The 18,020-nt window shown below is 53.9% G+C and overlaps 1 protein-coding gene across 2 annotated transcripts in view; it reads left to right on the top strand.

Moving 5' to 3' along the window:
- The first annotated feature begins 3,473 nt into the window (after positions 1-3,473).
- GAD1 (glutamate decarboxylase 1) overlaps positions 3,474-18,020 on the top strand; it is a 40,841-nt gene continuing 26,294 nt past the window's right edge. The window contains exons 1-5 of one of the 2 annotated variants that reach the window (XM_030849721.3): positions 3,474-4,303; positions 5,763-5,907; positions 9,276-9,338; positions 14,849-15,007; positions 16,347-16,589. In XM_030849721.3, coding sequence (XP_030705581.1) covers positions 5,826-5,907; positions 9,276-9,338; positions 14,849-15,007; positions 16,347-16,589 — 547 coding nt within the window. In that variant the 5' untranslated portion in view covers positions 3,474-4,303; positions 5,763-5,825. Of the gene's footprint in view, positions 4,304-5,762; positions 5,908-8,791; positions 8,907-9,275; positions 9,339-14,848; positions 15,008-16,346; positions 16,590-18,020 lie in introns of those variants that run through there. The other variant, XM_060302275.1, reaches the window with a different exon arrangement.

The following is an 18,020-nucleotide window of genomic DNA, read 5'->3' as shown; positions in this document are numbered from 1 at the left end:
AAGGCCCTGCTTTGTGAAATATGGCAGAGTATGAGTGTGAACTGGAAAGGGCCTGCCAGCAGTTTTCCTTCAAGAACTGCTCCCTTGTGGAACCCGTTGTTCCCTCAGAAATTGTAATCTATCGCCACCTGGCGGTCCCTCCGTCGTCGTGTTTGAAATAGCGAGAACTGGGCGTCTTAAGATGTGCCCCAATACAAATTACTCTGTCCTCTTTGATTAATTTCTTTAATATTAGAATATTTTCATCTTCTGAATAGCAAGGGGGAAGGGACCATATGACGATTATCTGAGGAACTCAGCGCTGTTCTTTAGAAGAAAAGGTTGTAATTTCCGGAGTCCTCTCTGGCGGCGTTCTGGCTGGAATTCTCCCTCTCTCGCCACACTTTTAACCCTTTCCCATCTTCCAGGAGTGAGTGTGACGTCGTCTGTTGTGGGTAGGGGTGTTGATTTAGCTATGGTTCCCAAAGAAAGTCCAGAATGATTTGGGGAACTATCTTTAAAGTACACAAACACACCGAATAGACCTTCGCTCCCACTTACGAAAAGCCGAGTGTACGGTTAACGCTGCCCACAGCCCTCGTCTCGGGAGACAGACGTTTAAAAGGTGAACACTGCCATTTTTTCCCCCTCTTTTTTGGTCGTAAATTAGATGCTTAAAATAGACCTTAACGAGCAGGCTGAAATGAACCAACACTGTGGCTCTAAATTACCTTTCCTGGAGGCTAAAAATGCTAAATGCGTTAAAAAAAAAAAAAAAAGATTGACGTTTCATATTTACTCACCTTGACGCGGACCATATTTTACGCATAAAAAATCTCCCCCGCAGCCCATTTGGGTGCCCCTTCCACTCCTTACTCCACCCACTCGCTTTTTTTCCTTTGACGAAAGGCTCGTCTCCAAATCCAAATCCACTTGGAATATCTTAAAACCTCCCGGGGAAAGGGCATTGTGGGCGGAGGGTCGTATTCCCAAGTCCCAACCATCCTTGACCTAAAGGAAGGTTGTCCTCGGAAGACATAATCGAGTAGCCTGGGTTGCAGGCTGGCAAAACCTCCACGCCCGGCAGAGAGAGACCAGAGGGGTCGCCCTCGCCCCCTCCTTCTTCTGCCTCTGGACGTCTTGTTCCCATTTCTTCAAAGCGCTAAACCTTCGATCAAATGCAAACGAAACATCTGGGCGGATACTACTCCCTTCCGGGCCACCCCTCACCACCGGGAAGAGTCCCCAGAGAGGATATCTTTTTCCCACCCCCAATATCCAAAGCATCTTCCCCCGGGAGTCATAAAAGATAAAAAGAAGAGTGGAAAAATACAGACAAAAATATAGATCCCCAAATATTCTGAAGAGCCGAAAGACAACCACAACGACCCTCCTTGCAAATTCTTACCAGAGAGGCAAGAATGGGGCGACATACTCCACCACCACCGCGCCCCAACAAGGGAAACAAAACCCAGCAGTTACTGCGGGGAGGCGGATGGGGAGAGCTGGGCGGGTTTCCTAAATGCTGGAGACCTAAGCGGACTAACCGGAGGCTTAAGCGACCAAACCGTGGGCTCTGTCCTTGGTGCTGAAAGAGCCGTGCCCTAAGTCCGAACTCGCTGTGCTGAAACTGGAATTCCAGGCCCTCGGTTCTTTACCATCTCCGCAGAGCCCAAGAGTCTGGGTTGGAATGAGAGATAATTGGAAACTAAATCAAAGCCATGAAGTCCCCAACTCTGTTACTCTTCCCGCCTAACTGGAATGTTCATGAGTGCAGGGATAATATAAATTGCTGGACAGTGTAAGCTCCATGAGAACAGCGCCTGGCACAAAGTAGGTGATTAATAAACATCCGTTTAATTAATTACTAATATTAAACATTTTAAAATTAAGGACGAGCAAGAGCCTTCATTCCTCCCTTTCCCCCTACATAAAGGAGAAAGGGAGGGATGTCCTTGCAGCTGGACGGACTCAGCTTTAATTTGAGACACACAGTCTTGTAGGAGATTTCTTTCTCCGGCGAGATTATTTTATTGGCTAAAACGTTAGGGGTGAGCGTTTTGGACACCGGGGTCAGAAGAGGGAGTGGGTGGAAATTTCTCAGTCTGATGCCACAGGTTAAGGTAAACGAATCTTCCTTTCTGGGGAATCTCGGATCTTAGGAGAAGGCAGAGGAGACAAGGTGAGCGGGCGTCTTCCTGGTACGGCACACCCTGAGAGGAGCGGGGATTTGTTGCCTCCTCCCGCCGGCCTCCTTGCCCCAGGGCGTCTTGAATGATCGAGCCCTAGCACCGGGCTCCCTGATTGGTGCAACCATTTCTTTTAGGAAGGCTCGAGGAAGGGGCGTGGGTGGAATTCCGAGCCTAGTCTCGTAGTAAACCGCGCATTCCAAGCGTGGCAGAGAAGCTGCGCGGTGCGCGGTTTGAAGGGTTGTTTCCTGCGCGGAGTGGGCACGCCCACCCTGCCCAGTCCTGAGCTCTGGCGCCCGGTGCTGCTGTTACCCACGCCCGCCGTTCGGGATGCTTTTCCGTCCTTAAAAAGTGCCCGAGTTCTTACTGTAAGATTGAAGAGAGGGCAACAGTATTTCCTTTAGTATCAAGGGCAACGCGGTTATTTCAAACCTCACAACGAGATCCCTCGTACTAATCGAACTCCGTCTTCTCAGGGCTGAATCTTCGATCTCCCTTATGGAATATTCAGTGCTTTGTAAGATTTTCGGCATCCCCACTGTGTCATGGTGAAAGGCAATAAGATATTCAGAGAGAAGGGTCGGGACTCCGGTGGGCCAGCAAGGCCGCAGACGTGTCCATATATAACCCCTGCCTGCTGCACCGCAACAGGGAAAGGAAAAAAAAAAACTCACTGCGAAAACGAGTAAAGGAATCACTGGTTACACGGTGTCACCCAGACCCAAAGATCAACTTTGTTTTGCCCTCAAGAAAAAGAAACTGAGGTAGAGGAAAGAGGAGAACAAAAATTAGAGACGAGGGTGCCTGAGGGATGACTTGAAAAGGCCAGAGAATAAACAGCCCCGCCAGCCAGTCTAGTTGTTGGCTCTGGCGCACGCGGAAAGACCCGGCCAGCGTAGGGCCTCTCGGTCTCTGGCCGCCTAGCGCCATCTGGTGGAAATTTTTCCGTGAACGTCTTTTTACCGTGAGGGGCTTTCCGAACCAGGCAGTTCGTTAAATACGTTTAAATATTGCAAAAGGAGAATCCTTAAAAAGCATGAAATCGAAGGGGGAGTGGAGGGGAGTGGGCCTAGGCATAGAGGGCCGGTCCGCTCCCCCCACCCCACCCCCAGGACACCTCTATGCTCGGGTTCCCCTTGTGTGTGGAGCGGCACTCGTGCGTGTTATTAACCTTCAGATATGATCAATCAGGAGGACTCCTTTCCCCATCACCAAGGGAACCAAAGCTAGGAGGGAGCGTACAGTCGGTTGGAAAGCGGACCCTTTTCTCTGCGGAGGCAGTGGGTAGCTGAACTCAGATGAAATACTTGGGGAGGCTCTGAGCTGGATGAGGAAACTGAAATGAAAAGGAGATGGAATCCTCTAGGGTCTGAGTGTTCCCCCCTCGTCTCTGCCTCCTTTGCTTTCACGACAATCCTGGCTCAGTAGAGAGCCAGCAAGGACACGACCCAGAACGCGGTTTCGCTCAAGGAGGCATCGTGGGGTCGTAGAGCTGGAGGAACCGCGGGGAGAGTAATTGAGGCAAAGATACTGCTCTTGTCTTCTCGAAGATATGGTAGTGGGGGAGAAGAAAGGGAGGGAGAAGCGCTCAGCGAGGCAGAATTCTTCATAGAAATTCTCTCTTGCCTCGCCTTACCCGACACTCTGCCTATTTCAAAAAATAGAGCGTGTTGAGTACGGTCTGGATTACTTATAGGGCTCTTTCTTTTTCTTTCTTTCTCTTTCTTTCTTGCTTTCTTTCTCTTTCTTCCTTTTTTTTTTTTTCCGGGCGCAAACCCGTGATCTGGATTTATAATCGCCCTACAAAGCTCCAGAGGCGGTCAGGCACCTGCAAGGAGCCCCACCGCTCTGCCGAGCTGCCCCCGCAAGCAGCGGCCTCGTGATTCCCCTGCTGAGCCGGTCCCCGCCTCCCCACTCCGCCTCCGCCTCCCCCGAAGCCAAGAAGCCGCCTCTTCGGATTGCTCTTTTCTCTTCCTGGAGCTCCCGTGCGGGACGGTGCTAGCGAAACAGAGGCGGCAGCTGGAGGTGACGCCGGGCAGATTACGCCTGTGGCAGAGCCGGGCCGAGCCGGGCGGATTGCTGGGCGCTACGCAGAAGAGCGACCGGAGCGCACGGCTTGCTGTCTCCCAACCTAGGTGGGTAAGCGCGCGGCCGCCCGTACATTCCCAGTACCCAGCCGCGACTGTTAGCTGGGTCCTCTTCACCCGCGGTTTCTTGACCAATCCCCACCCCAGTGTCTGCCATCTACCCTCCCGAGCTGAGTGCGTCCCACCCGCCCCAGTCCTGACTCTCCGTTCCTGCGCGGCGCAGAGACCTCAGCCTTCGCAATCATCCTATCCCCATCAGCGAGATTCATGCCCCGGGGACGCACAGAGGCTGAGGCTCGCGCAGGAGTGGAGCGAGAGCGATTTTCCCCTCCGCCTCCCGGCTGCGAGCGCCGGTCTCACCAATGGGCTCCTGGCCAGCAGCAGCCGAAGGCGCGACTCAGAGCGGTAACCTGTTACTTCCCCAGAAGCCCCGGCCTCCCCGCTGCCTGCTCTGCTGGGCGAGTGCGCGCGCGGAGCTAGATGCGGAGTCCTATGCAGGGTCTGGAGGCCGTGGCCGGCGGGCGCTACTCTGCAGGCTCTTAGATGTACCCAGATTCGCCCGCACTCTCTGTCCCCTGGCCTTCGGAAGCCATCGCACCAGCGCCGAGCGCGGAGCAGGGGCGCCGCGCACCTATCCTTGTCTGCCACCTCCCGCGCGCTGGGCGCAAGTTCGTTTCCCCGGTGACGTTACCCTTTCTTGCCTCTCACCCTCTCCGGGTCTGTACAGCTAGAAATCCGGGGACCTCAGAGAGTTGGGTGGAGAGGAAATACAGAAACAAGGATAGAGCCCCGTTCTTGGCTTCGAGATGACTCAAAGCGGGTGGGGCAAGAGAGAGACAAGCGAGGTTCCGACTCGCTGCTTTCTGGCTGTCTGGACTACAAGGTGACTGTATTTCTACCCCAGCCAAGTCCGAGGGAGAACGTAAAGACGTGGACCTTTTTTTCCCTCTCACCTTGTCTCACCAAAGTCCCCGGTCCCCGGAGCAGTTAGCCTCCTTCTTTCCAGGGAATCAGCCAGACACAACAAGGGGAACCAGACACCGAACCAGACGTGCCCGCCCCGTGCGCCCTCCTCCCCCCCAACACCCGCCAGCCCGCCCGCCCGCCGGCTGCTGAGAGCCCAATAGTGCTTGTCGCGGCTAGGCTGGAAAACCGCGCACTGAGCCTCCCTAGCCCTCCTAGCCCAGTCCCCCGCACCCGCGCGACCTGCACTGGCCTTGGGCTCCTCTAGTCTCAGCGCTGCGCTCCAGGTCGCCCCGCCGCCAGACTGGAGAGCCGCCCCGGGCTACGTTGCGGGCGCCCGAGTCCCCAGCTCGCGTGCACGTCTCTTCCTCCCCCCGTCCCCAGCCCGGCGCACCCCGACCCAGCCCGCTGGCTGCCGTTCCTCTAGCCTCTCTCTCCTGAGCCCGGACTTAAGCGGGAGCGTCCGCGCCCCCGACCGCTCAATCGCCTCCCGCGCGCCGGACCCCTGAATCCCTCCCCGTGCAGCTCTCGCTTCTCCTTGCAGCCTGTTCCTAAGCCCGGCCGGCCGAGGACCCCGGACAGCAGAGGACCGGGGACAACCGAGCAGATGGCGTCTTCGACCCCTTCTTCGTCCGCAACCTCCTCGAACGCGGGAGCGGACCCCAATACTACCAACCTGCGCCCCACAAGTAGGTCCTGCTCCAGTTTCCTATCAAATGGACTGCGGGGAAGATGGGGGCGCTGGGACGTGAGGAGGCTGCGCTGGCAGAAAGGGAAGGGGGAGCGCGGAGATGATGGAGGCTAGAAAGAAGTGGGGCCCTGACCCAGGTCCCGACCAAAGGTCGTTCGACTGCCAGGGATGCTAGGCGATTCCAGGGCGCTAACGCAGTGGGAACCACGCAGGGTCGGAGCGGTGGCGATCCTTGGAGGCTTCGCTGCGGGGGAAGGACGCGCGGCGAGAGTGTTGTTTTTGTTGTGTTGTGTGTGGTTTCTTTGCTAGGTGGGACGACGGGGGTCAGCGCAAGGGGCGGTGTGAGGAGCTGGGAGTCTCAGCGGGAATAGAGTCTTCTGTCTTCGGCTTTCGTTGAGCCGAGATCTGACCCCTCCCCCCCCTCCTTTACCCCTGCATTGTGCTCGAACTCTATAATCAGCGGAAATTTCGACGTTAATTGCAGCTTTTAGAAAACTCGGGGTCCCTAATTGCTCCAAATTTGCGTCGAGCTATTGACGAGTGAGGAAGAAGCCAGGAGCGAGAAAGGAGCATAAAATGGTTTGAGATTAAGCCTCGACATTTTAGACAATTACATTTCAGAGACAAAAAAAAAAAAAAAAAAAAGGCGGGCATCATCCTGAGTGGCAAGAAGTGGGGAACCAGGAAGAATCCAGAAGGTTTGCCAGGGCGGTAGGAGAGAGCAGCCCTCTCTTTTCTCCAGGGCAGGAGACCTGTCAGCAATGAACACCTCTGGAAGAGAGAGGAAGAAAAGGGGAACCAGATAAAAGCGGGTGGGGAAATGTATGCTTCCCCACCCCTAGCTCCATGCGGCGACTCAACCCATTTCCAGAATCTGTCTTTAATTCGGATTGATTTCCAGCATCTTTGTAGAGATGTGGAGATGAGGGAATTGTTTTCCTTTTTGCACTTTGGATGGAAATGCGCTCCCTCCAAATCCATGAGCTCCGGATAGTAACGGCCCCAGAATTTCTATACAAAAGGGCTTAGGGATGGCATTGTGGTTAGAAGGAGAGCTCATTGCTTCGCTTTTGTAGCACTTTCTATAAGCTTGAGAAAACATCAATTGTTCCCATCAACGAAGGTTGGCGTAGGGGGGTATCAGGTAAGCCCTCTATCCAACCCCTAGGTGCTGCCCTTGGCTTCCCGGCTGGAGGCCTTCTCTTAAATTCTTAGGCGGCGTTCCAGTTCCCTTTGCAGCTCCCTCCCCCAGCCCCCCAGGCAAGCTACAATTACCCACACAACAAAGAGGGGCTCAGGAGAGCCGCCAGCCTTGGTGGCGCGAGAGCCGGGCACTGGCTACCAGAGCTGGTCGGACCAGGCCAAGAGAAACGGGAGGCCTGCGCGCCTTTGTCTGTTGCTCTGGCCCTGATGGATTTCTTTTCCAGTTCTCTCCACATTTCCTGCCCCTTTCTTTGCTGTCTGGCAGGGGTGGGCGGCCGTTGTGTTCACCCACCCTCGAGTCCTGAACCCCTACTGCGCCCCTACTTTCCAGAGGCAGCCAGCAGCGGAGCCCATGTGCCTAACCGCGGGTCCCAGACCCAGTAGAGGAGCTGACCCGAGTTCGCTCATGGCCGGGCGCGCCCGGAATTTGCCAGGGCGGAGGGAAGATAGCCGAGAGCTGGGCCCAGGAAAAGCCTGCAGCACCCGTCCTGAGAACGCCGCCGTCGGCCCCGACAGCCCAGCCGCCGTGAGCATTCTAGGCTGTGCGCGCACGCCTGGCTCTCCACCCATCCTTGCCCTCCCTTGCAGACACATCCTCGCCCGCCCAGCTGGCTCTGCTTCTCTGCCCCGCCAGGGTCTCCTGGGAGGTGGCGTTGCTCAATTCGCACAACCTTACTCGACCTCTTGCTCCGGCGACGCCTCCTCCTTGTTCTCAGCCACTCGGTCTTCCCTACTCTGGCTACGTCAAAGGATCTCTCTCACTTCCTCTTCCCATCTCTCTTTCCCTTTCTTTCACTGCAATCCCCAACTCTAAAAGGCAGTGCCATGGGTCTGAACTCCAACGCCACAGCTGAGTGACCTTGGAAAACTCTCCTAGCCTCTCTGAGCTTCAGTGTTTTTATTTGTAAAGTGAGTCTTAGATTAACACTCCTCTTTTTTCCTAGGGTTATGAGGATTAGGTGAGATGGCCTTTAAAATGAAAGCACTCTATCGGATGAAAATAGCTCTTTACCTGCCAGGCATTTTTATTAGGGTTTAGCTTTCGCCCCGATTTACTACTGTCTGTTGCAGGAACTCCATCTGTGACACGCTCTCTCATTGACGTCGGGCTAGTTCTTCTCCCCGCTGGGGCTCTGTTGTGCCTCGGGTTTAATGGATGTCACTCTCCTTATCGCAGCAAACACTCGCGCCCGGCTGAAGGCACCCGCCCGGATGGGGTGGGGGATGGGAGTGATTGGAGGCGCCTTGCTATGAGGAATCCGAGGGGAATTTCAGGCTAGGCCCACTACACCGGCTCGCATACAGGCTCTGCAGGCACCGCCGTGCTTCTGGCTGGAAGTTGAACCCCGAGGGCAGGATAGACGCTGAGGAGTTTGAGAACACGGCAGCGCCTGAATCTGCGATTCAGACCTGGAGAAAAAGTGTCTGATTCCCTTCGCCTTCGCCTGCTCCAGATCCGAGACGTCCGAGGGAAGGGTTAATGAGGGGCATGTTGGGAAGAGGGGGCAGGGGGTGAGACCCGAGGCGCACTATTGTCTTGCCGACTCCCCGGTCCCACTGAAGAGCGGCCATGCCAGCCCGACCATCTAGTCAAATACTATTTTTCACCCAATTAATTCCTGAACTCTTCCGCGACCCCATTTCATGCCAGTTTATTTTAAGCTGCCACTCAGCTGGAGACCCGCCAAGAAATTATGAGATGTGTTGGTCCCAGATGTCTCTGTGTTCCCTTTCCCAGCCGCTGTGGTCGCCCTTCGAGTCTGCGGGACGGAAACCAAGGGACAGGGCCTGCGGGTGGGTGTTGGGCAAGTCGAGGAGCCGGGCCTGGCCCTTTGCACCTGTGGTCAGCCCTGTTCCACTCCGACCCCGCCTTGGCGGCTACCCCATCGTGGTCGCTGGGAGCCGCGGGTGGGGCGCTGGGTGCGTGGCCTCTCAGAGACAGTTCTGTACCTCAGGTCGGAGCAGGAAGGGACTGTGATGGGGTCTCGGGGGGCACGAGTCTCCCCATCGGCCCAAAGATCTGGCTCTTAGCTCCTTTCGGGAAAGAGCTTTTTAATGAGGCGCACTGGCGAAGACCTGCCCCTACCCTCCCCAGAAAACCTTTGCCCTCGACCGGGTGCCGGACTGTCGAGCCTCACTGATCGCACGTCTCTTGGTTTCTAGCGTATGACACCTGGTGCGGCGTGGCCCATGGATGCACCAGAAAACTGGGGCTGAAGATCTGTGGTAAGTGAAAGGGCCGGCTGGGGCCCCAAAGGGGCTGCGAGGCGAGCGGGCTTTGCGGGTTTGGGAGAGTGGGACGTACGCGGAAGGGAATCCTGGCTCTTGGGTCTGTTTTCTAGTGTCAACAGCCCCTACGCCCGGCAGAGACGCTCCTCTACTGGCCTTGACCTTCCTCTGCCCTCTCCTGACGTGCCCCCGAGGGACCTTTTCCGATGGGGGGCCCTGGGCTACTTGAGACCTCGGGGCTCCCCTAGCTGGGCGCGAGCACAGCGCCCCCGCGCGACAGCCCCGCTCATCTTGCCCGGCGCTTTGGCTGTTCTGACCCAGGCGCTCTGCCTACGCGACGCGAAGGCGGCATAAAAAGGGTCCGGGTTTACTGGAGAGCAGGCCCAAGGCGAGACATCCGCCTTAGACGGTAGCTGGCGCGTCGTATTCCTTCCCTCTCCACCATCGCGCGTTGAAAGTGGCTTCCTCGGCTGGATATTTTTGCCCGAGATGTCAAAACGGATTCAAATTTCGTTCTTTGAGGCCTTGGAGGTCAAGAGAATGGATTGCCTGCAGCCCTCGGTGGCCTACCTGGAGGAGGTGCGGGCGGTGCAAGCTAGAGGGTTTGAGGAGCTTGCCCTTGAAGGAGAGGAGGGAAGGGAAAGGGGGCAGAGGGGGCGTGGGGCCGCAAGACGGAGAGTGGGTATCGGGCACGATTTGCTAGAGAGGAAGGAAAATAGATCTGGGAGCTGGACGGGAGAAAGAACTGCTCTCCGGAGACGTAAGGATCTAAAATGAAAACGCCCAAGGGCTGTAATTTTTTTTTTTTTAAGGAAAAAGATTTGTTCGAAGGGACACAGCTGAGTGGCTCCGACTGAACAATGAGAACTTGCTTTCCTTGCTACATTTCACCGTCTAAAATTTCTAGCCTTATCGGGCCAGAAAATACGGACGTCCCCGGTCAGGGGGTGGAGAGGCGGGGTAAGATTAACGAGGGGCTTATTAAAAGGCCATCCGTCAGCTGCTGCGCGCTGGAGATAGTGGCGGCGCAGGCGTAGGCACGCCCGCCCAGCCCCGGGAGCGCCCGAGAGTGGGCCGGCGAGCCGGTGGCCTCCGGGCCTGATCTTCCCAGCTGCCCTGCATCCCGGGGCCCCAGGGAGGCGAGAGTTTGTGGCCGGAGCGAGAGGAGTTACTTGGCAGCTTTTGGGAGTCACCCTCCCTTCCCCGCCTTGCGGCGCGGCGCCCTCCCTGCGTTTCTGGGGCTCTGTCCCCTTGATCCCAGAAGCAGCTTTACGGTGAGGAAGGGCTGCTCGACTCCAGGACCTAGCCGTTTTGCAGGGAAAGCCCAGCCCTGCGGCGGGGAGGCCCCGGGGTTTGGCCCTCTCCCCAGCACGCGAGGCCCGCGGGGCGAGGCCTGGGCCGCGTCCCCGCGCTGGGGCAGCTGGCGGCAGCCGAGCTTTGTTCTATAAATAGCCCCCTTCTCCCAGCCGCCATTCCCGGCTTAATGGCCCGATTCGCGCCAGGTCCCTTCGGCGGCCGCGGCGCTCGGCTTCAGCAGCCGTCATTGTCATGCAGCCGGGCAAGCAGAACTGAGCGAGCCCTGGGCGCCCGCCACGGTCGAGGACACGGTGGGGGGAGGCTTGGGGTGAGGGCTGCTTTCCTCGCGGTCCTAGGCCTGCCTAGCCAGCGGCCTTCATCCATCCCCATCCCCGCTTCCCGGCCTCGGCCCTGGGCGGTGCCCCCTGCTGCCCCGACTGCAGACCCTCAGGGTCGGGGGAGAAGAGAAGGTCTAAACGCCGCTTCGGTGACACACCCGAAGTGACCCGAAAAGGTAAAGGGGCAGTAGCATCCCTGGGTCCGGGAATAGATGTCCAGGCACAGGGGTACGGGAATTGGGGAACAGAGGTTTGCATCAGCTTCCCCTGAGGGAGAGCTCTTGGGCATTTGGGGGCTACCATCCTCAGGGAGTTTCTTCTCTGTTTTTACCCACCTCCCCAACATTAATTTCAGGAAAGCAGAAACACCTGTGACAGGAGAGGGCTGGTAGTGTGTTGAGGGGAAATTGCCTTCTGCTAATACACATGCTTTGGGGGCCACAGGTTAGGAGGATTTACAATAGGTTTGATTCTGAAAGGAAACAAAACAACAGGAGGATTTGTTTTTCATACTTTGCGCCAACTCTGGCTTTCCATTTTAGTCTAGTTACCAGAGGCAAAGTGCAGTCTTTGGTTTTGACTTGAATCCACAGACCCCTCCCCTCCTCCACACATAGATTCCCCTACTCCCTTCATCCCAGACCTTCACGGGCTTGAAAGGTGCCCTCTTGACCTGACATTCTCCAGGTTGGTTTGACCTTTCACCTTAAGAGAGTTGAGGGACTAATGGTCATCTTCTCACTTCCAGATCCATTGCCCCTGGTCTCACCAGTGTAACCCTTAGCTCCGGAGGCAGAATCCCGTGGGAAAGCAGTCAGCCAGAAGACACCCAGGGTCTTGCCAAGAGGTAGAGAGCCGGGTGGCTACAGGCATGATAGCATGACCTAAATCGAAGGAGATGCAGGGAGCCCTAAGTGCTGGCTCTGGGCTCTGCTAACTTCCCAGTGTGTCCTTGGGCCTCAATCACTTCTGTATTCAGAGGTCCCAGACTGGCTACCAGTTACAGCCCCTGAGCTGTTTTATTTAGCCCATGCAGTGTGTGTGTTTGTGCGTGTGTTTAATTTTGTGTCAGTCACCAACTTTTAAGTATACATTTCAAATATTCTGTATTTATTATGGCTTCTCTTGAAATTAAAAAAAAAAAGTTTGAGGTGGGGGAGAGATCTGGCAGGGTACTTATAGCCCAGAAAAATCAGGGAAAGAGCCCCGTCCTCTAGGGAGATGCAACTCCATGCTACAGCTTGGTGAGAGACAGCAAGGGGGTTGGGCTTCAAGCCTCACTTGCCCCCTTGGCCAGGTGCCCTTATGCTAGGCTCAGTTTGAAACCCCACTTGGAAACAACCAGCTTGAACCAGGTGCTCTAGTTCCTCACACCTCCCCCCCCCAAAGGGCTGATTAAGCCTTTGAGTTTGGGGGCAGCTGTGAGGACCAGCCGCAGGATCGCCCCTCGGCTCATAGGTGGAAGCTAGCGAGGGTGCTACGACCGGGCCAAAGCTCAGCGCAGCTTCAGCTCCCCTCCGCTTGCCTCTTTGCCTCTTAAGAATGTTCAGCTAAGTTACCTTAAACTAGATCCTTATAGCTGAGGTATAGAGCAAAAGGGAGTACAGTCTGCTTTAGTCTCAGGGACCTCTGCTTCCAGGACCCCTTGCTAGCCAGGGAGGTCATCAAAGCACTGACCTCAATGTCATCCACCGCCTCATTATCCTTGGAGAAGCATACGAACTTCCAGAGCCTCTCAGAGCCCAGAGAGGCCTGGCTCCTTGACCTTATTTTTGAGGCTCCCAATATTTTAGAAAACAACTACCTTCCAGAAAGGTGATATTCCAAAAATAATATCCATTAAGTGTTTATATTAGCAAATTAATATTAGCAAATTATAATGCAATGTAAGTGTGCTTTGCATAGGATAGTTATAAGATGTATAGAAAACACTAATTCCTTGTGCACTCCAGGAAGTATGGTCCAGGAATGGGATGCAGGTTTAAAGTGTCGCAATTGGCATCTTTCATTCCTATCAGGACACCTGTGGGAATGCCTGTGAGAAGAACTCCTTTGGAGATAATATCCAAAGCCCAAATGCAGGTCCTAGGTCCTTTGCCACCTAGGAAAGGAGTTGCTAAGGGGTTTCAAGGCAGAGACTTTCCCAGGGAGTGAGTCAAAACCGACCAGAGGTCAGAGACCTAAAGAGCAGGAGTTCAGCTAGGCAAGACCTCACCTCCATTAGGGCATGTGGACTTGGTCTTTTCAGCCTGTCTGAAACAAATTCCACTGCTGCCTGTTTGGGTGGAGGGGGGCAGTCTCACTCAGAAGCCAGGTGATACTGCATCCCTCTGGCAAATGAGTGCTAGCTTCTCATTTTGGACTCTGGGGATTTGGAGGAGGAATTCAGAAAGTAGGAGCAGAGGTGAAGGGGAGGATGCACCCCCCATCTTTATATCCAAGTGTGGAGCTCTATTATAGTGTATTTCCCCCCTTCTGATGTCCTTTAGAGCTTTAGTGATAAGTTTTAAAGGTGCTGAGAACAATGAAAGGCCTGGTGCCTCTGCCTTCCTATTCTTCCCTGCAAAAATAGACCCTGCTTCTGTGTGTGGGAGGATTCTAATCACTGCAACTTTCCCCCTGCACCCCTCCTTCCTCCACCCCTCAACACTGAATTGCAGTCCTGGGGAAGTAAAGCTGAATTCCCCAGATTAACTTGCCTCTCGTGGAACCTCCCGGGACTTTCCTCCAAGCCTGCCTTGTGACGTATGTGACTCCCCAAGGATCTTGGTATCTACAAATACAGCTTTGGGGTCACCAAGAAGCTTAGAACTTCCTTCCTCTTTTCAGGGTGTTGCATTTCAGACTAAGATTGAGGCCGAATTGGAGGAGATGCTGAGGGAAGGAGTGGGTCCGCAGGTCCCGAGCCCCAGAAGGGACAGGTGGAGGTACTGAGAGAGGAAGTGTGCTCCTGGTTGGCAGAGCCTCAGCCCTTTCAGCCCAGCCTGCTTCTGGGTTTGCCACTGGTAGTGTTTGCACTGCTCACCTCAGGCAGGAGAGATTTCCGCTCCTTCTGAGGGGCAGGGAGGAGGTGCTTTGACTCCCACCCTGGGCTCAGAGCTCATCTCTGTGGAGTTCTTGGATGGCTGTCTAGCTTTATTACGTTATTGGTCACCGTCTGCCAGTCTGCAAGCTCCTGGAGAAGAGGGGCTCTGTCTCATTTATCTTTACCTGTCCCTGGTCCTAAATGCTTAGTAAAGTCCTTTTCCGCAATAGGTGCTCAATAAGTATTTATAGAATTAAATGTCACCACACATAAGATTTTAGGCTTTCTTGTCTCTTTCTCCAATACCTTTATTTAAGGAGAGGGGGTGGTACAGGGAAAGCTGCCCTTCAGTTTTGGGTGAGAAAAATTAAACTTACATTCAACCCTGGTAACATTTACCTGGAGTCCAAGGAAAGCATCTTCCCCAATCCTCAGTGCTGGTCTCACCCCCTCCTCCCTCTGGTTGCACAGCCCATAAACCCAGAGCTGGCAGCATCCTCTCCGTTTGTGTCCCTTCCCTTAAAACCCCATCCTGGGGCTGGTTACTGGAGTGGAAGCTGTCCAATTGACTTAATTCTGCGTTCACTGTCATGTTCAGAGAGGAGAATGGGCTTCACTTACTGTTTTTCTCTCTTGCATGACTGGGTCTGCGCCACTGATGACACTTGGTACTGCCCCCTCCCCGCCTGGAGGCGAGCAGTGCCAGAGCCCTTACATATAAAACAGACACTCGGCTTCTGTTCGGGAAAAGTGAGAACCCTGCTTGGAGAGTCGACCTGGGCCAGCAGCAGACCCTCCGAGCCTGGGAGTTTGGTGCCCTTCCTCTGACCCAGCTTCTTGTGCTACAGGCTTCTTGCAAAGGACCAACAGCCTGGAAGAGAAGAGCAGGCTTGTGAGCGCCTTCAAGGAGAGGCAGTCCTCCAAGAATCTGCTTTCCTGTGAAAACAGCGACAGGGATGGCCGCTTCCAGCGCACAGAGACCGACTTCTCCAACCTGTTTGCTCGAGGTAGTCCCCACCCCCAGCCCTAGTGCTATCCAGGAGGTTGCTTATTGGAGTTTCTTTACTTTTTCCTGAAACCTTGCTTCTTTTACAAAAAAAAGCCATTCTCTCTGAACCATCATGAAACTGCTTTCCCAACATTTGAATAAATATACTCCCTCCTTCCCTGTTGCCCAGGTCTCCATCATTTGAAAGCTGGATGAGGGCAATCTGTAAAACAGCCAACTCTAAAGATACTTGCAGGGACGAATACACAGTCATAGAATCTCAGAATCCAAAGAAATCTTTCATATAAGAAAATCCAGCGATTCCCTCCATAGCATTTATCCTCCAAGGGTGGTGTCCACAACAACAAAAGCACCCTGTAGGAAGCTGTGTAGCTGGGCCTCATGACCAACTGCTGTCCTGAAGGTCATTTTCCTTTTGAAGATCTTTCACTCATTACCGCTGCCCCTACAACAACAGTCTCAGGAGTTGCTTTCCCAGTCTTTCATTACCAGCTCAAAGGTAAACCCACCCCCCTCCCCCTTCCCCCTTCCATGAACTCCCCACAAGCCATGGAGGCCAAACCAGAACAGAAAACAAGATTCACTAAACCTTGGAGAGAGAATCCAAAGAATAGACACAGAGCATTATATACAGCCAGTCTGTTCTTGAGCTATGGCTGACAACTTCAGTTGGGGCCCCCTACAGCTTTCCCCCCTGGCTACCCCCCAGCCCGACTCTACCTAACACAGGCCGGAACCCAGAGTCACCTTCTGGCATCCCAGAGGCCAAGCCCTAAAAGGTAAGGTCAAGAGAGGGGCAGGAGTTCCCTCTCCCACCTTCCTGAGCCCCACTTTCCAGTTCTAGTTTTCTGTCCAAGGACAACATAAAGAACCATCCTCTTCGGTGTGACCTCAGCCTCTACCCACAGAAGCCTCACCCGCCACCAGCAACAGATCAAGCACATCATAACACCAAACCGAAAATCCAGTATCTGAGCCAGATGTACAGAGACACACCTGGTACTAGGGGAGCAAGACAGATGCCCCGTCCATCACACGCCTGACAGGTGCCCAAATGGATAACTGCAGGGGAGGCTGCTCGTGACTTCTCAAAGCGTTTCAATTAAGAGCAGCCTAACTATCAGAAACTCTGTGAACCCCCAGAGAATATATGCAGCGCTTCTGTGTATACGCCGATGTACATTGTCCTGGGGAGATGGTACATCAGATTCTCAATGCATGCATATCCTGGAAGAAAATCAGTCCTATAAAGATACGGATGTTAGGGCTTTCTAAGCTGACTGAGGAAATCCGGGTAAGAGTCAGGTGATAACCCCTCATGGGCTTCCCCCCACCAGATCTGCTTCCAGCTAAGAATGGGGAGGAGCAAACTGTGCAGTTCCTGCTGGAGGTGGTAGACATACTTCTCAACTACGTCCGCAAGACATTCGATCGCTCCACCAAGGTGCTGGACTTCCACCACCCCCACCAGCTGCTGGAAGGCATGGAGGGCTTCAACCTGGAACTCTCTGACCACCCTGAGTCCCTGGAGCAGATCCTGGTTGACTGCAGAGACACCCTGAAATATGGCGTCCGCACAGGTAAGGGTGAGAGCCAGGTGGACACGCAGTGGCAACCTCGGCCTGCGTCAGACCTTTGCCAATTGCCAGGATGTCAAAGTCATTTTGAAGGAGAAACACAAACCCGGGTGAAGGAAGGCAGCAAAGCGCTCCATGACCTCAGAACCACCAGACTCAGTGACAAAATCCCATCATTATTTATTGTTGTAAAAATAGATTTAAAAGATACAGATACATGGTGCTGTGTCAAGTTCTGTATAAAGAGTTTTAATTCTTGGTTTGAGGCTATTCACAACCTAAAGAGAGCAGAATGATCCATTCTCTACTTCTTCTCCCGCTTCCATTTTCACGCCTGCTTCATTCTGATAAATCTGACCCTTGCCTGTCCCTGAAACTGGGGAGAATTGGGCCCATTTCCTTTTCTTTCTGTACTAGTTGCCTAGGGCTGCCACAACCGATTACCACAAACTGGGTGACTTAAGACAACAGAAATTTATTATCTCACAGTTCTGGAGGCTAAAAGTTCAAAATCAAGGTGTCTGCAGGGCCATGCTCTCTCTGAAGACTCTTGGGAAGGAGCCATCCTTGCTGCTTCCAGCTTCTGATGGTTGTGGGAATTCCTTGGCATTCCTTGGCTTGTAGATGCATCCCTCCAATCTTTGCCTTCATCTTCACGTGACATTTTCCAAGAGTCTGTGTCCGGGTTTCTCTCCTCTTTGGATTAGTGCCTACCCTAATCCAGTATGGCCTCATCTTAACTTGTTTACATCCACAAAGACCCTATTTCCAAAGAAAGTCACAGGAATCAGGGGTGAACACTTGAACATATCTCTTACAGGACACAATTCAACCCCCCACACCCTCTATTTGCTAGGCCCCAAAGCCACACACTCACACACCCTTTGCATTCTACTCCATCCTCTGGAGTTCAGGTATCCTGAGGCACCAAATCCTATCTCCAGCAGGGAGCCCTGGAGGACGCCCTCTTGCCTCCTTTCCATGTCATAGGAACTCTCTCTACTCAGCAATCCTGGCCAAGTGGTTACTCTCCAGTTGCCTCAAGTTCAAGGACTTTTGGGATCTCTGTCTGGCTCTTTCTAAGCCTAGGAATCAAGCAGTGGTTTCTTCTCCCTACCGTCTTTCCCCACTGCAGCCTGGCTCTCCTGAGCCCTTGAGCAGACTGATGTACAGGAATTGGCAGTCCATAGCATGGTTGTCCCCACAGAGGAGCCCCTGACGCCATGCCTGGTAGCCTCTTGTTCTTTTTTCTTTCTCTCTCTCTCCTTTATTATCCTGCTCACTCTTCCTAGTCATTTGAAGATATGACTGGGGAGGGTGTCGTAATAGGACTGAGTAAGGCTATAGGATGTCAAAAACAAGGGTTATGATGAAATAATGAGGCTGGCCAAAGAGGCATTTTTAAATAATTAATCCCAAACAGCTTTTAAAGTC

The sequence above is a fragment of the Globicephala melas genome, chromosome 7 (assembly GCF_963455315.2).
Source record: "Globicephala melas chromosome 7, mGloMel1.2, whole genome shotgun sequence".
Classification (NCBI taxonomy): domain Eukaryota; kingdom Metazoa; phylum Chordata; class Mammalia; order Artiodactyla; family Delphinidae; genus Globicephala; species Globicephala melas.
The sequence above is the reverse complement of the archived record's forward strand: the minus strand, read 5'-3'. Positions and strand labels throughout refer to the sequence as shown.